At 38.3% G+C, this 23,564-nt stretch overlaps 1 protein-coding gene across 17 annotated transcripts in view; it reads left to right on the top strand.

Moving 5' to 3' along the window:
• PARD3 (par-3 family cell polarity regulator) overlaps positions 1-23,564 on the top strand; it is a 445,891-nt gene that overhangs the window by 177,314 nt on the left and 245,013 nt on the right. For 12 of the 17 annotated variants that reach the window (XM_068173422.1, XM_068173528.1, XM_068173519.1 and 9 more), the window contains exons 4-5: positions 2,380-2,558; positions 17,435-17,566. In XM_068173422.1, the coding sequence (XP_068029523.1) occupies positions 2,380-2,558; positions 17,435-17,566 (311 nt within the window). The remainder of the gene's footprint in view (positions 1-2,379; positions 2,559-17,434; positions 17,567-23,564) is intronic. The other 5 variants (XM_068173465.1, XM_068173476.1, XM_068173455.1 and 2 more) reach the window with 1 other exon arrangement.

Here is a 23,564-nt window from a genome sequence, read left to right as displayed (position 1 = left end):
CCTGTATTTTGAAGAGTCTGTAATTGCCATTGTGCAAATTGTCAGGTTTTCACTACAAAGCAAAAGCCAAGGCAGCAATAATGGCTTGCTCCTCTCCAGAAATGCTGGTTTGATTTCCTTTCTTTCTTTGTTGGCAGTTTGGCTTCTCTTACAGAAGTTCACCCAAGTGAACTTTTGTTTTGTCAAGCAATTTGAAGAAGAAGTGTAAAAATACAAGAACATTTTGCTATCACCACGCTTATATATAGACGTACAAGCATAAGGAGCAAGTGAACTCATGTTTGAAAATTGTAATTCTCTGTTGTGGGGTGGGTAGTGAAGGCAAACATGGTAATATGCACGGGCTGCTGCTTGGAACAAATATAGATTGGTATTTTTCTTAAGTGGCACTACATACTACAGAGCCCCCTTTTGGCTCAGGCTGATCTAATAAAGGAGAAAGTGTGTTGGGGCTGTGCCAGCAGCACGGGCACCGCTGGGAAAGGGTCACTTCATCCTGTGTGCTGGGGCACTGGCTGGGGCTGCAGCTGAGCCACCTCTGCTCAGAGATCTCCTGTGGTTTGGTAGGGCACTGTTTGTGTGTTTGTCATCCGGGGGGAAAGGAGATGCTTTGTCTTCAGCTGCTTCATGAAAGCTGAAGCAGTTGAAAACAAGGCAATCAAAGAAACACCCTCTATTAGAGTCTATGGGAATATACTGAGAAATCAAATTCTTAGTAGACTTAACTCTGCCCATTAATACTTTCCTTCATAATTAGTGATCTTTCATGAAATATTCCTTTAATTAATTCTAGCTCCTTTATGCACTTATGTGTATATCTATAAGTGTATACATATTTAGAAAAGAAAGTGTTTTATTTGGTGGAAATCACCTTTTGTTATGAATATTGAAAATAAAAAAAAATGAAAGCAAAGAGAAATAGTACAACAGTTGTGGGGAAAAAAACATTAATTCTTTGTTATTCTTGTTTACCAGAATGAACATAACATAGATTGACTGTTTTGGTGTTCGGTCATGTAACACTTGTTTATATCTCAGCAGCAGGAGTCCTTGTGGATTAAAAAAACTCACATGTTTTCATTGTGTGGCAAGGCTTAGTGTATTTTTCACTGTATTCATAATGCCCTGCAAAATAAGATTCTTTAATATTATTAAATGTAGCATTAACATGAAGCTAAAGTTGAGATTGAGACAAGTCATTTAACAAACAACTCCTGTCACTGTGTTTTCCTGTTAGTATTGCCAGACATGCACCCTCAGTTTCCTTGGGAACTGTTTCATCGAAGCATTAAAACCTTGTCCTGGTTTTTATTCTCAGCTGTTGCCCATTGTGCCTTTTCCACTGACTCAACTGCTTAGATGCCATTGCTTTCACCTCTTTCCTTTGCACTTTGCATTCAGAGTTCTCAGTGCTGCAATAAAGAGAAATAAAACTGATAAATCACAGCCTCTCTGTTCTGATGCTGAGTGGGAGAGTACTAAGAGGTCACAAATTCAGGCAGTGAAACTTCTGTTTGGTCAAGGAGAGGATAGATGTGTGGGTATTTGCTTTAGGATAAGAAATGAAATTGGAAAAAATTAAGTTGTATTTCAAAAGAAACTAACTTTAATGTGCCATTAAAGTTTCCAGAATGGATGTGACCTCTACATATATTAAGGAAACCAAATCTCTTTCCAATCAGTCTACCTTCCTGCTGCATCATTTTTTACTAATGAAATATTTTTCTCCTGTCAGTCATGCCAGCTGGAAGGCTGAGGGAATCAGGGTTAATCAGCACAGATCTTGCTTGAGCTGTCAGGAAGAGGCAAAGGAAGAATGCAGAGTAGAAAACAGTCTCTTCCATAAGTTTTGAGGGGGAAATGCAGAGTATATTTTAGACGGTCGGGAGGCTGCCTTGGCTGGCCTGCAGCTTCCTGGCAGCACGTTGTGCTAGCAGTGCCCAGGCTGCAGTCCTGGCAGTGGGGTGGGGGACACGTCGTCCAAGTCCACCCCTTGCCTTGCCACCAGTCTTTGCCTGCTTGCTCTTTAAAATTCCTATATGTCACCTTAACCTCCTGGTAGTTCAAGTTCATGTTGCATCTTCTTATTTTGCACGACACCCAACAGAGAGCTTTGTGCTTGGAAAGCAGCTGAGCTGAGCTTGGTTCAAAGGGGTTGCTTTTCCCTTCATTTTCTCCTTGTGCAGCCAAGCAGCAAGGCTGTGGTTTTGAGGGAACAGACCTTGTCCTTGAGGAGCTATGCTGAGGTCAATAACTCCTTACTCCGTGAAACCACATTTGGTCGCGGCCACCCTTCCAGAGCTTGAAAAAATATTTTTCCTTTTTCAGAAACATTTTAAATCTAGTCAATGTTTATTTACTGTCTGTTTTATTCTTCAGATATGCCTCTCCATGTCCGACGTAGTAGTGACCCTGCACTGATTGGCCTCTCAACCTCTGTGAGTGACACAAATTTTCCTTCAGAAGAGCCTTCTCGGAAAAACCCTACCAGGTGGTCCACAACAGCGGGCTTCCTCAAGCAGAACACCCCTGGCGTGCCCAGCGCTCATGAAAGAAAGGTATATTTCTCTCTCCCACTTCAGTAAATAAATTACAAATGTGCATGAATCTTGAATTGTTTCCTGTTTCTCTCATCTGCTTCTGGTTTAAACTTGTGTTTTCTGACCTTGTCCACCAAACCCCATCAGCAGCAGTGAAGTGTTTGAGTCACACGTGTCCTGCCCATCTCAGACTTTCGGTGATAACCACAGCAAGGACTCTAAAAACTTGATTTTTGCCCTTAGCTGTAGTTGAATCTATGTTTACTCACTATTCTGCAAAGTTTTTATTTTTCAACTTTTTCTTAATGCTGGTAGGCCATGTCTGTAATAGTTTTTACTGATTAGAAGGCCTAATGTCAGTGAATAATCTGCATGCCCAGCTGGTCTGGTTTGTCTTGCTAACACAGCATTGCTAATTTGTACTTTCTGAGGCTCTAGTGGAGTAATACAAAACACAAATTGCACATGATTTCTCTCCTTGATAACAGTTTTAAAAATAAAACAGTGAAATGGGGTGTATTTTTCCTTCATTTTTTCAGTTTGATTTCAGTATCTCTACATGAGTTGCATTATTTGCTAGAGAAGTCAGCAAGAACCACTCTTCTCCGTGCAATATTAAAAAAAATTGGAAGAATCATGCCCCTTTGTACAGATCCCACTTTGCCCATAATTTTGATGGTAACTGGCAGGCAAACTCAAAAGGAAAAAATGTATATTTTCTAATAGAAATGAGTAATTTTAAAAGAATGTTGCACTTTTGGTTGCCATTCTGACTACACAGGACAAAGTCCTCTTGGAAAATATGCAGCTTATGATAGCTTTGATTTTTTCCCCCTTATTCCTGTTAACTGTGTGTAGTATAAATGCAAACTAAGTCTCAGCAGTAAGGATTCACACACCCCAAATAAAGAAGCCTTTATACACTGCTAATGAACCAAACTATTTTCAGTGGGCCTTTGGTCATTTCAAAAGAATCTAGGAAAGCTCAGTGCTCATAGGCATTGAGGTCCCTGTTCATGCAGAGGTGTCAGTTTAACTTGGTATTGTTAGGATTCTGATCAGGATTGATCAGGATTTCAGGCAGGAAATAGTATGTTTTCTGTCACTTGTACTGGTGTGGCACAGAAGTGTGTGCCATTTTGTAAATATGTGTTTTATACTACTCTGATTCAGAGAAGAAAAATGATAATCTAATCCATTTGAAGTATTAACATTTTGAGTTAATTTTTGTGAAATGATAATGTGATGACACTTTCTTACCCCACAAGCATAGATATGAAGGGCTAACACAGCATAATCAGATTTCTGTAAGTGTCTGAAGTTGGCAGAAATTGGAGAGAATTGAACAGTAGCTAATCTTTCACTCTAGTCTCATCATTAGTTGTTCAGCATGTACTTACTCTTAATTTTTATGAAAATATTTCATGTCTATTGGAGCACAGTGACCAAACTGGAAAGGAATGCCTATGATCTCATGTAGGGATGGGAAGCAAGGCACCAGAGAACATTAAACCAAGAAGATTGGAAAGAAATGAAGTTACATTATTTAGTACAATAGATGCTGATAAATTCTTTTATCGTTTTTGAACATTCTATATATTGATCATTTGAATAGACCAGATCATTATTTTTAATAGGTGAGTTGCAGTAAACATGTGGAATTAAATAATTTTTATATGATGTATATTATGAATTAATCCTGAGTTCATTTATGCTAGACTTAATTTTTTCTGCTTTCATTGTCTTGATTTCTTCATGTGAGTCAAGATTTTGTAGCCAATCCTTTTTTTCTTAGGAATGGGCTGTAAGAATTCTCATTTTCTTTCACAGTATTAGCAACAGTTTCATTTGACTTATTATTCTAAATGGTGGTGTTTTTGAAGTCCCTGTCACCAATCTCTTACCAAAGTACTAACAAAGAAATTTTACAAATGTATTTGTGTTATTTGAGCTATAAAGAGTCCTCAGTACTTTTCTTATGTTAGGTTGTTTTTGTCAGCTACTCGGCTAACAAAGAGATGGCTGTGCTTTGTTCCAGACTGTTTCATTGATTATAGATGACACAGACATTTTGAGAAAAGCAATGAGAACAGTCTTAATTTTCTGCTCAGCGCATTGGGCTTGAGCACCCATATATCTTTTGTGAGTGGTTGGCACTATGTAATGTTTTCACTGCAGTTCTCTTTCTTGACAGCACAAGAACATATGTTCTTGGGCTGAGATTTGCAGCACAGTTGTAGATTAGCAACTTTGCCCCAGCAGTATCTTGCAGAAACATAAAAAGGGTTTCTGGGAGAGTTGCCAAAAGCTTCATCCACCTACTGACTCCAAGAAGTGACATTACTTTCAGCCCGTCACCTCTAAAGAGAAATAATTGACAGGTAGAAACCCTGTCCAATTTTTGGAGGAATTAGTGCAGGGGAAGCTGCATGTGTCTGGCAGAAGAGATTTATTTCTCAGGGACAAGTGAGAGAGGACGTCTTATTGGTGTTTGTTTCATTTTGAGTATGAAGAATTTGGAATGGCAGGAAAACGGGCATATGCCCAAGCTGAGATGAAATGAAGGGGTGAGAGTGCTGCCGTGCACAGAAGGCTGTGAGGAGCCAGGACATATGCCAGTAGTTCTGGGCAAACAGAAAGGGAAAAGGGTGCTGGGGAAGAGTGAAAATATGGGCTGGTTGAAGGATCCTACTACTCTAACTGTAGTGCTGCCTGTAGTTACTGGGATAAATGGAATGAGACACCAGGATCTCCTGTGTCCCTAAGACAAGAATGACCAGAGAGAGACAAGAGTATGCTTTGGAGGCGCCTGAGTTGGTCTTGCAAAGACTTGGCTGTGTGTTGAACTTGAGATGCATTTCTGTTAGAAATAAGTAGGATGTTGTGATATGAATTCCTTGCCCTAAAACTGAGCGTTCATTCTCATCCATTTTTCAAATCATCTCTTGTAAAGAAACATCTTTTTATTATCAGGATATCATAATACATTCTGTATCCCTAGAATTGGATTCTCACATAATTTCTACCTTCTATGTTTTTCACCTGTAAGTGCAACTGGCAACCAAGTGTTTTTTGTTCCAAGGTACTCATTTATTTGCAAAATTACTGATTATTTACAAGTTATTGTAGTGCTTTTAATTGTACTTAGCTAGGTAATTCCTGACCTGATCTTTTCCATGAATGGTTTCAGCCAAATGAATATGTCTTCCCATCTGTGAAATATTCACAAAATTGGCTTCTGATCACCTCTAGTTGGTAAATGTGCTTCTTGGGATTTATTTTTTTTAAATTGAATGTTACAACCATTTTCAGATGCTTCTGTGTGTGTGAGAGAGACATGTCTGTACTACCTAGTGACTCATAGCTTGACTTAATCCTGGCTCTTGCTTCCTTGAGCCATTCTAATGAAAAAAGAAGAAATCTCTAAATAGAAATCTCTTCTCAGAGGCCTGGAGTAATACCTGATTTGCAAGGTGTAATTTTGTTTGAATTGTATTGAGCTGTACAGGTGAACAGATTGTACAGAGCTGAAGCATATCATATGTGCTTTTTGCCACTTCAGTAAAATATTTTTTGATATTGTTGTTTTCTGAATAATTGTTGATTTGAATCACATTCTTAATAATTCAGTACCAAAGCCTATTGGCTCAACTAGCTCTCCTTAATAGATGTGAGCTGCATTAATGAAAATCATGTTTCTTTCCCCTTAGATGTTGTGTGACAGTATTGGAAGAGTGTAAATGCAACAACCAGTTACGTTGTATCTTATAATGACTGTGAATTAATTATCCCATATATTTGCAGTGTGGTTTTTTAAATTTACAATTCCATTTGTGGTGAGGAACAGCTTATCATTATAAATTAGTTACCTGCCTTCATCCTGCTACTCTGAAAGACTGAAGGCTTATCCAGTTAACCTGCCTTGCTTAATGCGGGGATACAGTGTGGATAACAGGCTCACGACAAACTTCCCACTGTGACTTTTCTGATTTTGATTCATATGTTGCCCTGTCAGAGATAACAACATTGGTACAGCAGAAAGAATTGAAAATGTAGGTTAAAAAGGAGAGCCCAAGAGAGAGAAAAATGTTTGTGCATGGGCTTCTGTGCCTCTGGCTGTTGGGTTCACCCACCTGCAGCAAAGCAAATGGCACACAGTGTACTCTGTGGGGTGGTTCAGCAGCAGCAAGCACATAACTCAGTGTACTTGGCATGTCATTTTGTAATTGCTGTTTTCCTTTGCTTTTTGTCTTTGCTGTTTAGTCAACAGCCACATTTTTTGCTTATTTGTTGTTAAATATGTTTGTCCATATATGTATTTTGAGGTGGAATATCACTGTGCCTTATAGGAATAATAAATTTTTCTAGGATATGCTGCTTGGAAACCTAATTTTTTTGGGCTCTATAAACCGCAGTAAAGTAATTTGAAACTTCATGTGAGTGCTCTAGGTCTCATCTGGCATCAATGACCTTACCTGCAAAACAGTTTTTGTCTGACACATCTCCTAATGCAGGTAGTTTTGCTGTTCCTGTGGGTTGAGACTGATGAGTACAAATTTTCAGATTGCTGGGTTGTAGGGTTTTATATTTATGTGAAAGATTCAATCCTTTCTAATCCTCTTTGTAAACAGAATGAAAAAAATATTTCTCTAATGGAACGTGTTTAGATAGGAGAAAAGCATGTATACATATTTGGAAAAGCTTCAACAAAAATGGTATTTCAGTTTCAAAATCAAATTTAACATGAAAATTAGTTTCATTTGCCTTGAAGTCCTTTTAAACACAGCTTGGTGACAATTGTTTTGTCACTGTCACTAAAGACATGGTATTTCAATAGAATTTAACTATAAATCAGAGAATTGAAGAGCCCTGTATTAAAACTGTGTGTTGGTGTCATTTTGTAGCCAGGAAGTCTAAATGGCAGAGGTAAATCTATTAAATTAACTAGGGAAGGTTGTGGACTAAAAGACTGGGCATTGTTCTGGGAGCCTGAGACCATAGTGTTGCTGATGTTTATTGGGAGCCTTAGTCTGTGGTTTTTGCTCCTTCAGAAGGGAGGTACTGTGTACCTGGTGAGCAGTATTGGTAACGTGTTGTAATACAGATGAATCTGCTAAGGAGAAGTTCAGGATATCTGCAAAGAGCCTGGCATCTCTGTCATGCGAGGCTTTAAACCCCCACATGATACAGCTTCCTGCTTTTAACCTAAAACTGCAATGTTTTAAACAGAAGTTCTGAGGGATTCCGTAGCCGTGAATATTTCTTCATCCTGGTATTTTTGAGCAAGTTTTTTTCCTTTCAATAAGATGGTCACGAGTTTTGTAATTTCAGATGTGGTTTTGCATAGACTGAGAGGAAGGGAAAATGAGCATGGGTTGTCCACAGGTGATGAAATAAAGTGTTTTAATATGTAAAATGTTACAGGAGAGACGTTAATGGAAAGTCAAGAAAACAGAAGTTACATGCATCAGTGTTCTTCCTTTATGATAGAAACTTGTTGCTTGCAGCTTGTTGCATGGTGATTAAACAGTTTAGAGGAATTGTACCCAAAGACAGCGCAATATGATATCAACATAGTATGTGTTGTTTTTGTCCTAGGTAGTGTGTAAAATTCATGACTTTCACAGAATCACAGTTCAGCTGAGGATGGACAGGCTCTCTCTGGAGATTGTTGAGTTCAGCCTGCCTGGTCAAAGCAGGGGCGGCTAGGGCAGGTTCCTCAGGTCTGGGTCCAACCAGGTTTTGAGAATATACATCTCTAAGGATGGAGCCTGCACCACCTTTCTGGGCAACCTCTTCCAGTGTTTGATCATTCTCAGGATAAGAAAGTTGTTTTCTTATGTTTTGATGGAATAATTTGTGTTTCTTCATGTGCCCTCTGCCTCAGGTACTTTCATGAATACCATGAAGAATTGTCTGTCTTTAGTACAGTAGCTGGTGATATTCTAATGCAATGAAAACTCTATGAAAGAGCTCAAAATTCCTGACTTTTAAAATGTGAAAACAAATATAATATTTCTTATCATCACCCACAGGTTGGGAATAATAGACACAAAGAGAAAAATCCTTGCCTAGTGCACAGAGGTAACAGCCAGTGTACATCAGTTGATGCTGTGCTGTTCCATTAGCTGAGGGCTGTTTACGTGGACAGGATTCAGCTGTTGGCATTCAAAAGTCAGTCATGACCACATGTTAAGCAGGGAAAAAGCCAAGAACAAAATGAATAAATCTGAAGTGAAGGTGTAATTTTCTCCATCTCCTTTGTTGCTTTGCCTCCTTTTGCTCCAAGTCATCCATTTGTGGATGCCCATCTGTCAAATCTCCTCTCTGCCCCCTAAAGACATTAGTGCAAGATCTGAGAGCTGGTGAGTTTTTTCTGCTTCTGCTCTCAGGCTGAGAAGTCTGTTAAACGCATTGCCTTTGTTTTGCATCAGCAATGTAGGAAGAGTGTGTATTTGTGTCCCAGTGCGGTGCTATCCCATGTCTCACTCTGAGTGATGGGTGAGCAATGTCTGGGTGAGCAATGTCTGCTCCATAGCTGAGGGGACTCGGTGCTGCATCATGAGCTGGGAGTGCCGAGGAGGGTCAGGGTGAGCGAGTCTCTTACTCGTGATAAAGGAGTGGTGGAGTGTGCACAGGTTGTTTGTCTTTCTACTTCAGTAAATGCAGTGTCCAGCACCTCTCTGAGAGCCACTGAAAGCTACTGAAAACAGAAAGGTCTCAAGTACATGGTATAGGATAATTGATGACTTTTCCTCTGCCATTTTTCTAAGTGAGGGTGTACTTTGTGAATTCCCATGTTTAAGTGTTTGTATCTATTGATTTTAATTTTTTATGTTTTTGCAGCTCTCCCTTGGTTTGAGGGTGAAAGACTGGTCCTGAAAGAGTAGGTTGATAAAAGATTGAGTTAGTTTAAAAAAAAAACCCAGCAATTAGATATTCAGGTTTAGTGGATTTTTTTATTTCCAAAGATTAGAAACACAAATATTTTTCTTGGTAATAGCTGGATCTGTGTTTTGACCTGCTTTCATCTATTTAGTTGTAACCCACACCATGCAACCATATACACATTTGTCATTCAAGAGCTTTTGCAGATTAAAATATTTGTCTGTCTTGCTTTCTGATTATTAAGTTTATGTATTGGTGCAAAGGACGTTTGGATTTTGGCTGAATGTGTAGCTAGCAAGAAAAAGAAGGTTGCAGGCTGTGCTTCCCAATAATGTTCAGACAAGAACCTGCAAGTTTTAAACAGTGAATATTTCATCGTGCTTTGCTAAATTTGTTGCATTTTTAAATTCACTTATCTCATCTAGCAATGAATAAAGACAAGACAACCAAGCAATATTAGAATAAAATTCACTCATATGTGGAACCAATCTGTGCAAAGGAGTAGTAAGGCTGGGGAGGAGATGTTAAGCTTTAGTTAGTGGGGAAAATCAGCTCCAGTAAATACAGGAATTCCTAGTCACCTTTTGCACTTCTGTTATGACTGATTCCGAAGCTGTCTCTTAGTGTGGTTTTGTTACACAGCCTGATGAGATGATCATTGTGTGCTACCATCCAGTTTTACTGTCTCTTTATAAATGAGCTCTTCAGCTCTTGAGTACAGATGTCCAGCTAAAGACCATTGCCTGCTGAGCATGTGAAGTAAATCAAATGTGGACAAAAGCTAAAACAATAAGATGAAGAAAGAAGGGAAGCTCTTCAGTGTGAGGAAGAGCAGTGGGACTGCAAGGAGCCGAGGGTGTGTGTGCTGCTGTAAACTCAGATAAAAGAGAAACGCTGCTACAAGCCCCTGCCTGGTTCCTCTCTGGGCCTTTCTCCACAGACCCTGGGAGGAATTCTGGCCAAGGTCTGAAGTGAATTGGCAAGCTGGATGAAGTGATGGCTGCTTTGCTGGGAGCCCAGTGGAGTTGATGGTCCATATCATTCCATATGGAGGATGCAGTGGTGTATGAGTGCCACCGGGGAAGAGTGACCAGCTGGGCGTGTGTGAAGGTACAGCAGGTCTGGGACATTGCCTTTGAGCTTCTGACCTTAAAAACCTGCTCTTCTCCATGCTGCCCAATGTAATGAAGAAAGGGGAAAATCAGTTCCATTAGTTGAGAAGACAGACTGGCTACCTCATATCCCAGCCTCCTTTCTTCATTTCAGAACATCAGATGCAAGTTTCTAAACATACAGGCAGCCAGTTGCAGCGTTTCAGTGGTATGGCCAACTAAAAGCATCTACTCGACTTTTAAAAGGCTGCTGCTGGTGGTTTATATTCTTCATTTCAAGATCTAAATATAAGGTTGTCATGAAGTTTCCTATATCCCCTGGTTTCCTTTTTCTCTTAGCTTCTCAACTATATTTAATATTGCCATTCTATTAGTTAAATCCTATTTTCAGAGGCTGATTTGAAATTAATTAATTAGCAGCTTTTTTTTCCTTCTTTAATTTCTTGGCTCTCCCAAGGAATCAAATGCATCATATCAACACTTTAAATAAACAAACAACTTCACAAATTATATTTTCTCTAAATCCAAATTGGCATATAACATATACATTTGGGTACAAAAGCAAATATCTGGTGAAAATGGCAGGACTGTGCATAATTATATTATTGCATTTAAACGAATACCCATATAGATTTATGTATAAGTGGATATACATAAAAAACTCTTTAGATGCCTTTAAAGTGGCACAGGAAATGATAATATTACTTGAATGAAAAATAGAAGGGGAAATGGTTTTCTAAGTGTAATGTATAGAGGAATCAAAACTGTAGCTTCATGACACTTTAACTTAACCGGTTCATTTATTTTTCTCTAAAATGGAACCATGGAAAGCCGTGTCTTTTTAGTTACACTTAGAGTTGCTGAATTACAATTACTGAATATAAACTGCTGTATGTTACTTGAGTTGTTTTGTATTATCCCTTGTGGGGTTTTATTAGGAGATTAATAAGTAAAGAGCGAAAGGAAGAAGCAGCTTCTTTCCTGTCCCTCCATCTGAGAAATAACAGCGCACACTGTTTGGAAACCTCTGGCTTTGCATGTGAACGTGCAGAGGTCATGACATTGTTCATTTTTGTGTTGTAAATAAGAGAGATCAACAGAATGTTTTGGATGGGCAGTCATGTTTTTTAATTTGCTCTTAATTTAGCCCATATTCTTTGACACTGAATGTTTACATATAATACCACTTGCACAGAAACTGTCTGATTATCATGGCCCATAGTTACTGGTTTCTTTTTCAGGTCAGGCCTTGCTTATCAGCCAAAGGGTAACATGGAATATATAAATTGGAGTAGCACAACTCTGGAAATTTCTGAAAGGTGATAGAACTTAAGCAGAACACTGGCTTTTCAATTGCTTTTTTCCTTGTTGGCATCTAATGAGCTCTTCTAGAAGCATAATGCAATAATTCCTTTCATGGAGCTATATAGGATCATTTCTGAGTCTAGTCATTCTGAAAATATCCAAATAAATATGGAGTGGTCATTCTTCTCATTATTTTCACCATACATAGGGCATGCAAGTTCTTTATTAGACTATTATATTTGTATCTTCTGCAAATGAGTTTTTACCAGTTGGAAATGACCCATGTTCCAGGTCAGAGCTGATAGAAGGGATGAAACCGTGGTAATTCATAAATGTGTGAGTCCTCTTTTACTTTACTCCTTGGAGAGTGGCCTCAGATCAAAGGTTGCTGATACTGGGTGACTGTAACTCATTCCTTCTTCTCCACACTAAATGGCTAGGCTGTATCTGCATTATTGCAGCTTCTGGGGTTATGTTCTTCAGTATACATCAGGAGAAGAGCAACCCTGGAAAACTGAACCTACCAGGAATAAAAGGAAGCTCACCCAAGCAGTAGTGTCAGTTTCCTAAGATATATGGATTGTTATAGGAAGTGGTACAATTAGTTTGGAGGTAAATTACTGACATTTGGGAGAAATTGTTGTTACAAGATGTTGTGTTAATAGAGAGAACAGTTCCAAATCTGACATCTGTGTAAGTAGGGTTTTTTTTAAAATGGAATTTTTGTTCATGCAATGCATCTATTGGGTTAATAAATTTTATATATGTAGTGTATTTTCCACGTTAAAGCAGACATTATTTGTGCTGCCTTCTTTGTTCTTTGGTTGTGTTTATTTTATTTTTTTTTTTTTAGAAATGGGAATCTATTTGGTCTTATCCTATATTTGTCTAAAATCCAGTTAAAAAGCAGCTGCGAAACCTCATCCAAATAAAAATCTCCAGGAATCTATTTGCTAGACCATCAGACAGCATGGAAAATGGATCTGTGTGTATATTATTTCATTTATGAACAGATGTTTTCATCAGACAGAGTTACTTACATAAACTGTATGAATGTTTTGGTAATTAATTACAGCTTTTAGCATCTTGTCTGAGAGAGACACCAAATTGTTCAGGGTCTAACATGGTCATAATGGAGCATTAAAAGAAAGAAGAGCAACCTTTGTAACCTGTATAGTGATTCAACAATGACTGCCCTTATAGACATGAATTTGCCCAAAGTCTTTCAGGTGGAATTACAACCTCAAATGTTTTTTTCTTCATCTCTCATCACAAATCCTGTCTCAGTCTCAGGCCATCACAAGGAACTAGAGCCAAATGAACAAGCAGCCTTTTCCAAAGTGCATAGGATACAAGGAAAAAGACTGGATATCAAAAAATGATCAGTGAAAAAAATCTTAGTGACTCTCTTAGTGACCTCTCTTAGTGATTGTCCTAAAGTACACATGGGCTATTTGCTGTAGAAATAATTTAAGTGAAAACTTGGTTTGCATTTTTTGTCTTTCATAGAATTACTTTGAAGAGGTCTTCAGTGTATTTTATCCCTATTGTAATGCTGTCTAGTGTAGTTTTGCTTTAAATAAGCAACCAAAATTTGCCACACTTGAGGCATTCAGGAGGTGAAACAAAGCAAAAACACAGTTTCTTCACTATTTGGAAAGTAGCAAATGATTTAGCAGATGTGGAACTGTCACCACACTGGGTGGAGAACATACTGGTTTGGTTGTGATGCTGGGAATTTGCAGGGGTACAGCTGCAAGTTAAAACCACAAGTGAGTTTGTGCAAGGACAGCTAGTAATTGAAGTACACAGACCATTCTAATGCATAATTTTGTCTACAAGCTGCAGAGTCTTTGATGAGACTCTTGTTACATATTGCAAATAATCTGAAATTAAAAGTATAGCAAAATTGCTTCATTCTTCCTGTCCCCTTTCACCAAACCCTCCAGGAAAACCCCACAGGGACCCCATGCTGAACTAAATCTTAAAGTTTTAGATTATGTGTCCTCATTAAAATTACTCCAAAATGCTGCAGTTAAGTGTAGTGGTGGTATTATCACTTGGCAGTTTTAGTATTGTATTGATCAGTTTCCATTTCAAACATGATAAAGCTGACATGGCCCATAGTCCCCAAAGATGTTTGGGAAAGAAACTTATCTTTAAAAAATTAGGGCATTTAATTGTAACTGATGATGCATGTCAGCCCTGGTCCCAGGAGGGCTTACAGCTGCATTTGCAGAAGAAATGGGAATTCCCTGGGTGACACTGATGGCTTCTGTACCATGAAATCTTCTCCTTTATGGTATTGTAGCTAAAAGTGACACACACCTTTCTCAGCTGGATGTTAGGAGCATGTGTGCTAAAGCTAGATCATGCTGAAGACAAGTACAGCTTTCTGGATTAGCAGTTGAATATTTGACAAAAAAAATCCCTAAACAATGTATATTTTAAATAGCAGCATCACAGCTGGCTCAGTAAACACCCATGTCTAAGCTGCAATGTTTTTCACCTGTGCCTCTGTAGTTTGTTAGCACAGCTATCTTTGACTTAGCTCTAGCAGTAATGGAAACCCCTGCAAACATGGGGTTACAGGTAGCCAGGAGCACCTTAAGGCTGTGTGGTGTAGATGTCTGTGAGAAGGATGGTGTGTGGCAATGCAGGGTGCTGATCCCTCTGCTCCTCCTCTAGCTTGGTGCTTGTCCCAGTGGTGTCACTCGTGGGGTACAGGGAGGGCTGTTTGCCAGAAAGCAGTGACAAAGAAAGGAGTGGAGGGCTTGTGTGTGCCTGGTGGATCTTCTCTTATTTCACTATTTGGCTAACACCAACATGACTGTGTGTGTGATTGCAGCGCTGGTATTTTATTCCAATCTGATAATAGCACTATTTTGAGCCTCTGAAGAAAAGTGAGAGGTGAAAGTGCAGAGAAACAAAAAGAGTTACAGAAACCACATCTCTCTACCATTCCAGCTTTGTTTTCTGCTGTCACAAAAAATTGCTGAGTGACTTGGATGTCTTCTGTGTGCAATGAGCTGATTTAATCTTAGCAGGAGAAAGGCAATCTTCTACAGAAGTGGGCTACAAGCAGAAATATTTTGTTAGGTGGGATAAATGTACTCTTCTGTCAGCACAGATAATATTAGGCATAAACTTTTGGCAAAATTCTTGACATTAGTATAGATACACAAGACCGAGGCCTAATTTAACTCTCTTAGCTTAGGTAATTTCACTTACCTTGAGTGCTGTGGTACTTGAGACTTCTTACAGCATAAATTTCCAATATAAACTTTGTGCAGTGTGGCTGTTCATTGTGATTCTGAGACCTGGTGATTAAATGATTGAAGAACAACACATCCCTAGATGAACATCTTTCCTTCTCTCTTGCTCTTGCTAAACACTCCTGTGCAAGTGTAATGGATGCTGTGTGGAGAGAGGTCTTTGTGTTTTATAAATAAAAATGTCTTTTTAGAAAGTTTCTATGGAACATTGTAAGCAGGAATCAATAAAAATTGTAATTCTCTATAAAGTACAGAAATACAGAAAACATCTTGTTTCATAGGAAGAAATTTCTGTTCATTCAGACTAGGTGATGGTCTGTCAGGTAGTGGGTTATTGTTAGGTGACAGTAATGCACGCACCAACTGTATGGGTGGTTTTGTGCATAAAATGATTTTTCGTTATTTCTTTGTCAGATTCTGATTTTGTTGTTGTACCTGCCCACCACTTTGAACAAGAGAAATTGTTGTTTTGGCTTATAGGAACTGTGCCACCCCTATCTCCTGAAGAGAAGAATTGAATAAGAGAAGCAACAGGAAAAAAATCAATTTGTATACACCATTCCCTGGCTTTTATGACATTTGCTGTACAAAGCTGACTTCCCCTTTCTAAGCAAGACACTGAGCAGGTTTCTAGTTTGCTGTGTGGTTAAGCAGCACTGGAATACTGGATTCTTTTCAGTTGTTGAAAGATACAAAGTTTTTGCTCATTTGTGGCAGGGTAAAGTAATTAATATTGGTATTTGTTTGGCTGGTTACCTGTGCAAACATATTTTTACAAGGTTATCTTGTGTTGGATGAATTGAAGCTTGAGTGTCTTGAAATGGAAGACTTTATTTTATACTACAGCATCTTTCAAGAAAAGAAGTTATCGTCAATTAAGAAAGCTTAGGTTTGATATGCCTGGTAAAAGATTGGTCTTGCACAGGAAGCTTTTGAAAACTGCTCTATTTCACAGTTATACCAAGACCTGAATTTCTTAGGAAAGCCTGTCATTTATTTACAAGAAATAAAGTTGTGAAGGACAGTTGTAAGGGAATTGATGCTGCATCTAGAATATTGGACTAGTATTGTTCCAAGCCAAAGAAATATCAGTATGGCAAAGAGGGAAAGGAAATACTCATGCTGATGGAATGAAGTATTGATTTAAGGGGGGGTCAAAAATCTGCTGTGTGCTATAAATAAAGAAAATAATAACTTTTAGCTGCAAAAGTGCACTGGTGTTTGCTTATTATTTTAGAGGGCTTTGAGATTCCTAAAAGTGGTAATATTAGAAAATACGTAGGACTACAATCCTGTTTTAAAAATAGATACTCTCTCTAAATTATCTGATTTGGCATGAAGATGGACAAACATTGACTGGAAAAAATACTCTGCTTCTAAAGGAAGTATACATACATACATATATATATATATATACATATATATATATATATATATATATATATATATATATATACAGTATATTTTTAATTCTCTTTTGAAAAGCTAAGCAGAATTTTAGCTCCATGTTTTATTTCAGTTGGAAGGAACTAAGCTATGTAAGCTATTGGTAACGCTGACTTTAGGCTAAAGGTAACTCCCATCACTAAGAATCTGCCTATGTGCTTTTGTTGGCTTTTAGTGATCAGACTGGGTAAGGACTAATAACCATTAGAAGCTGAAGAATTTGTACAGCTTGTAGTAAAGATGTGCAGACAAATTCATCAATTAAAAAAAAAAAAGAGAAAAATTATCAGTCTCAGTAGGATCATTGTATCTCTGTCAGCACAATCTCCATCTGCTGCTGTTCTACAAATGTGACTGTATTTGTACCTTCAGGCAAACCAGGCAAAGCATTATTATGTGAAATAATAAATTCAGGTTTTGAACTCTACAGCATGCTGTTCTGGTTTTAAAGACAGTACCTGGAGCAGTGAGACTGCTTTGATTGTAAAATGGATTACATACAGAGATTTAGGAAAATTATGTAGTGGCCATAGTGGTCACTGAATGGGCTCATTTGGTGCATTGAGCTGAGGAGGGTGATGCTCCGAAAGCCTTGCTGAGTATGTACTTGGGAATCTGTGCACTAGAGTTTGAGGCTGGAAAAGAGGAAGGGAAGCATGAATGGGTGGAAGATCTACAACTCCACCAAGGCTTTATTTGGGTGTCCCTGGCATTAAGGAACAGGAGCTCCTTGCTCTTGAGTGGCCGAGCAATCGCGCTGTCCTTGGGTCCAGTCTTCCTTTTGTATTCGTTTCATAACCAGCTGCATTGTTAATGTGCAAGGACTGGTTGTTTTTTATAAGACACTTTTTTGTTTCTTTTAAACTAGAAAGATGAAAACTACAGAAGCCTACCACGAGATACTAGTAGCTGGTCTAACCAGTTTCAGAGAGACAATGCTCGTTCATCGTTAAGTGCCAGTCATCCCATGGTGGACAAGTGGCTGGAGAGGCAAGAACAGGTAATATATATGTGTGTATATATATATATTACTATATCAGTCTAATCTTCATGCTACTCCAAGCTGTTACAAAGAAGTGTATTCTTACCTGACATAGGCTCTTTAAGCATGATAGAAGCACCAGCAGTATGCTGACTACATTTCTGTAGGATTCCTTCTGCTTCAAAAAACCCTGCATTTAGACTAAAATGGACACCTGAAAATAATTTCATTTTTGAGTTCATAAACACATTCCTATAGTATATGGAGTGCTGCTGTTCTTCACAACTGATACCAACAGAGTTATTTTAATTAGTATTATTTTGATAAACACTCTGCCATTGAAATCCATCAATAATACTACATAGTAGCCAAATGTGGATCAGTTTTGGCACTGCACTTTTAAATGCTTGTTATTTTTAACACCATAAAACATATTAATTTTAAACTTTAAGACAGTATTATATTTATTTAGTGTCTATTTATATTGCTTTTTATCTTTGGCTTTTTAAGACACTTAGTAGTTCCAATTTGTGGTTGTTTTAAATTTATTTATTTAATTCTTAATTTATTAATAAGCTGGTAGTCACAGAGGTTTAAAGGTCTGAAATTCAAATTACCTAGCAGTCACTTCATGTCTTTATATATGCCTGAAATTTTCAAAGAAGTATCATCAGATGTATACAGAAAATGCATCTTTAATATGGAAATTGGAAATACAGCAGCAAGCTCATATGTAGGGTAGTGCATATGTAGCTTTATTACCTCATTTTTTTCTTTATGCAACGTGCCATAAAAATACCGAATTTGTGCATTGAACAAAAATGTACAAATTTTCTATTTTACAGCAATAGGACATAAAACCAGAATTTGCTTTATACAGAAGAGCTTCAAAATGAAATTTGCTATTAGACACAGCCCAGGCTTTGTTGCACTGTACCGTGTGAATGGAGGGGAAGGTTTATAATCCAATCCCTGGTGTCCTGGGGCTGATCTTCACCCACAAATCCCTTACTGATATCTGAAGTTCGGCATTGCCAAATCATAGCATACTCCAAATATTCTTTATTCAAACCCATTCTTAGTTTAAAAGGAGCTTAAATTATTATCACAGAGTATTAAAGAAACCCTCAACCTCCTCCCAAATGTGAGTTATTAACTATTTTTATGCCTCATAATTATCTGCAAATTAGTTATACGTTCCATGAGAAAAAATCTAACTTTGGTCTTTCTATTCTTTCATCTGCACATTTAATGCCAGCATTCTTTCCATTGCTGTTTTCCTCCCAGAAGATACAGTATTAGTTTGGATGAAGTGAGCTGCTGTCTCTGTGTCAGCCTGTGTTGAAAGGGAAAGTCAGTTCCCAAATTTGAAGGCACCTCCTGTGTCAGTTCTGCTTGTTTGATGTTGTCGAGGCATATTTCCATGCATCATTAGATTTGCACTGTGGCAGTTAATGAAACTGTTGTCTCAGCAAAAGAAGTTGGATTAGAAATCTTAATAGTGAACATCTTGTAAAATGTTGGGTACATGAAATTTTAATATATGATGTTTCTTATTAAAATTTGTGTTGATTTTAGTCTCTGAACAGCTTAACTAGTTCAATTTGTTCACCAATTAGGTAAATAATTTGCCAGTAATGGTAGACTGGAAGCATATTTGTTACCAGAGTTAACTGTTCGCAGTTTGAAATTGTAATTGTGATGTTTCTTTAGAGCAAGTTCTCTGCTTTTTGTTTTTGTTTGTTTGTAATGGCGTTTTTATAAGAGAGATGGTTTATTCTTTGAATATGTTAATGATTCTGCATGTACCTGGAAGATCAAGATCCTCTTGCAGTTTCATATCAGCAGGATAATTAGTTAGACTGAAACCTGTTTAGCAGGATACATAGAGGAGAAGAAAGTCTGTTGGGAGAGAGGGATGCACTATAGGGAAGGAGGGAAGGGCCTGGTAGGGGATGGAGTAGCTGCAGACAGAGATATTCTTCCACACCTTTTGGCATTTTTAATATCTTCTTCAGTATCTGCTGTGGGATGTTGTTTCCCACTGGTTAAACCTTCACTTCTGAGAAGGGGAAGATCAACCAAGAAGGTTGCAATCTGGCATAGTCAATTTATTTAGCAACTTCCAGTTGTGTTCCTGTGTGCTTGACAGAGCTGTGGAGGGGCTGGAGTGCTCTGTGCACCTGCCAGGACGTGCATAAAAAGTAGCAGACAGCAGGTCTGGCACCAAGGGTAAGGCAGCAACAGTGCCAAGAAACCTGTACGGCAGAACCCGTCACAGATACCAGGGGTATTAATAGTCCTGATCTAATGTGCCTTTATGGCTCTTCAGAGAAGGTAGTGGAAAACATTGAGTTCATCTTGCAGACTCCAGAGACTTTTTGTTGGTTGAAGGCTCTTCTGTCTGGGCTCAAATTATTTCTCTCAAAGCTGGCTTCATCTCTTTCTTTTGAATATAAGGCAAGAAGGAATTCCAGGGTGATCTTTGTCACCTTCTAGCATAAATTAATATTCCCTGGAATTACATTTTGAAAGTGTGATGTGCCAAAGAAGTACAATTATTTTTGTGTGGACAGCACCTCATTTCCTATAAACAGCACTAGGGAGCAAACTGTAGTGCTATAGCATCACAGCTCATTCTGAAGATGAAGCAAGAGACATTGTTTCTGGGAAACCATTATAAATCCCTGTAGCAGGGATTAATAAGGGCATAGAATTAGGTGTGTTCAAGTAGGTGTTAGAGAAATAGTTCTGTAAACTTCTCTGGGTTTCAGCACCTAAAAATGGAGGAATGTATGAAGCCTGCTAAAATTTTGCTTTTGGTAGTATCTGTTGAGTTTTACTTGGGCTCTAGTAAGTTAGAGTGATAAATCAAATAAATGGAAAAGACTGTCTGGTTTACAAGTCCGTGAAGGTCTTCTGGTTGTATGTGCTGGTTAGCTGTGTCTGCCTAACCATTGTTCCCAGTTAGTTCCAGAGCCCTCTGGTTGTTCACAGGGTAAATGACCCCTTTATTTCTCAGTAACTTCTGGTATTTCTCAAGCCCATGACATAAGCAATGTGAAACTCTATACCAAAAAATAATTTCACCACTATGGAGCCAAAAATGCAAATTCAGTTTCAGAATACTTTTAGGAAGGTAAGGATTTTTAAGGGACCTTTTACAAGATCATGTAGTGATAGGACAAGGGGGTATGGCTTTAAACTGACAGAGAATAGGTTTAGATTAGATACAAGAAGGAAATTTTCCATTAGGAGGACAGCGAGGCACTGAAACTAGTTGCTTAAGAAGTTGTGTCCCATCAAGGCCATGTTGGATGGGGCTCTGAGCAACCTGGGCTAGTGAAAGGTGTCCCTGTCCATGGCAGAGGGGTTGGAGCTATAGGTGATCTTTAAGGTCCCTTCCAACCCAAGCCATTCTGTGATTCTATGATTGTAGTTTTTACTCTTTCACTCAATTAATTCTTTTTTACAGATTGTCAAGTACTAGGAAAAAAAAAGGTGCAATCTTTAATTTCATTCTGAAATATCTTAAAAAGAAAAAGTTGGTTTTTATTCTTTGCCTTGACCTCCACAACACCTTCCTTTTCCCCACAGCAACCAAACTTTAAAGAATAGTTGAAAAATCTTATTTTCTCTGAAATTTATTCATATATATGGTAATGTCACTTTTATTTGAGAACACTTTCTTCCCTCAGTTCACCTCAAGACTTGCTTGGGCCCTGATCAAATCTGGCCTCATGCTGTTTCATACCAAGGAGACATGAAAGGGAATGCGTGAAAGAGTTAAAGTTTTCACCAATTCCTTAAGTTTAGGTACACAGAAACTTTCTCTCACATGATCATTTCTGTTTTATTAGTCAAATATTGGAACTGACAGCAAACAAGACACCATGAATTGGAACAGTATATTCCTTGCTCAGCTGGTTGGGAATGGGTGTGAGGATAGCAGGAGAGGAAATAAAACAGTCTCACTTAAGTATGAAGCAGTTGATCAGATTTGCAAATACAAGTTTAGTGGAGTTAAAACTATATGTAATTATAGTTTAGTGTACTTAAAACTATATGTAATTCTATATACATACAGTTATATATATTTTTATACATTCATGTATTTGGTGTATATCTGTATTTCTCGGTGCATGAAAACAAAGTTGGAGATGGAGTAAAATGTCATAGTTATTACTGAAGAACATGTTTGATTCCTAAGTGCCATGTAGCTTTCTGGTATCCAGCAAAAGCCGGACTAGAGCAACTCAAATGCATTCTGAAATGGCAAGAGAAGCTGGCTACTACTGCTGTCTTCTTGAGCAGAAATGTGCTGCATGGAACACTTCCCTAAGTTATTTTTGTTCATGACATCTGTCCATAGTAATCTGGTTCAGTTTCTCTGGTTCCTGTTGCAGCAGGATCAGACGTGGCAGTAGCATATGGGTCTTGTATCTCCAGCTGTAGAGTACCTGCCTTCAGCTTGTATTTTCAGCAAAATAAGGCCTGCTTTTAATATGATTGAATATGCTCTCTTTAAACATTTGGATACTATAAATTAATGCGTTTCAGCGCTGTCAGTTGAAAAAAAATATCAAAGCTTCAGAGATAGGTTGGCGAATTTAAACCACTAATTTAATGTGGATTTGTCAAATTTTTTTGTAACAATGAAAAACCTGTTTCTATTTCATGCTTTAAGAAAGAAGGCAGTAATGCAGCTCTTTTATTTTGTTTATTTCTAAATGTTTCATTGTGTTATGGCTAATGCATATATTTTTGTTTTCACTAGTGTACCTCTTTTGTGCTTCTCCTTGTTTGACAGGTGTACTTTGGCTTTTTTCCCTAGGTTTTATCTTTTATTGTGGCTGTAACTGCAGTGGAAGTAACTGCAGTCTGTGAATTCTGTTTAATGGCCTGAAAGGCTCAGGGGTGGAGGTTTTTATCTCAAACTCCTCACATGTAGAGGTTGAAACTGCAGTAAAAAATGTTATAATTTTAAGGAGTTGGGCTTTAAGATTTGGAAAAAGGAATAGCTAGGCTTCAGTTAGAGGAATAATTTTTAATTGGTTATCCATTACTCTGTAAAATGCCAGGGTAGAGTCTATTGCTTTCCTCTCTCTCCAAGGCTCATGCACTTCAAAATTAGTCTCTTGTGATAACAACCTTAATGAACATGGAACATGGCAGCATATACATTATAAAATACAAAGATAGTTTTAAAGCTTGTCATGCTCCCTGTGAAGGATATCTATCACACAAATAGAGAAATGCTTATGGTCAGAGCTCTAGGCATAGTGCAGAGAGCTGTCTTTTTGGGGGGTTGTCAGTGGAGGTCCTGTATGAAATGCAGGGAATGTGTGTGTGTAAGGCTGCCCAGCATTTGTGAAACTAGGCAAGAACACTGAGGCTGATCATGGGAGGAGTAAATGTAACCAAATGTCATGTGTTTGCTTGTTTCTGGCTTGGCACATGATTTAATATTGAGTAATTGGGCATAGTTGTAACCAACGGCAGGTAGAAGTGACCAGTGCACTGGTGGAGGATTTACTTAAGGCTTGTGTTAATTAAAGAGTTGGTTGGAAGACCTCAAGATGCCCCTGCAGGAGTTCAAAGTATCCACAGTCCCATATTGACTTGCAAATAAAGTTTTTTTACTACTTGAGATGGGTTCCTGGCCCTGTGATCACAGTGGCTTCATTCTGATAGGGCTGTCAACACCCCGGCTGCTACAGCAGTTGTTTCTTCTGGATTTTGTACTGTGAAGATGATGAGAAGCTTGTTTTGGCCAAAGAATATTTTCTCTTAGCTGGTGCTGTGGCAGGTAATTAGGTATTGACTGCTCCCTTTATTTCTTTATATTGGCAAGACGTGAACTATTTCAGCATAGGAGCTCAAATGCTCGGATGAAATGTTAGCTATCAAGTGCTGCCTTCTCAGCCTCCACTCAGCACGATCAGGGACAATTACAACTCAGTAAGGGCAGTGGTCTGAGGCAGCCAAATGCCCTTTCTGGCTGCCAGAAGAGCAC

The sequence above is a fragment of the Anomalospiza imberbis genome, chromosome 1 (assembly GCF_031753505.1).
Source record: "Anomalospiza imberbis isolate Cuckoo-Finch-1a 21T00152 chromosome 1, ASM3175350v1, whole genome shotgun sequence".
NCBI classification, from domain to species: domain Eukaryota; kingdom Metazoa; phylum Chordata; class Aves; order Passeriformes; family Viduidae; genus Anomalospiza; species Anomalospiza imberbis.
Note: the sequence above shows the minus strand (reverse complement) of the source record. Positions and strands in the feature narration are given on the sequence as shown.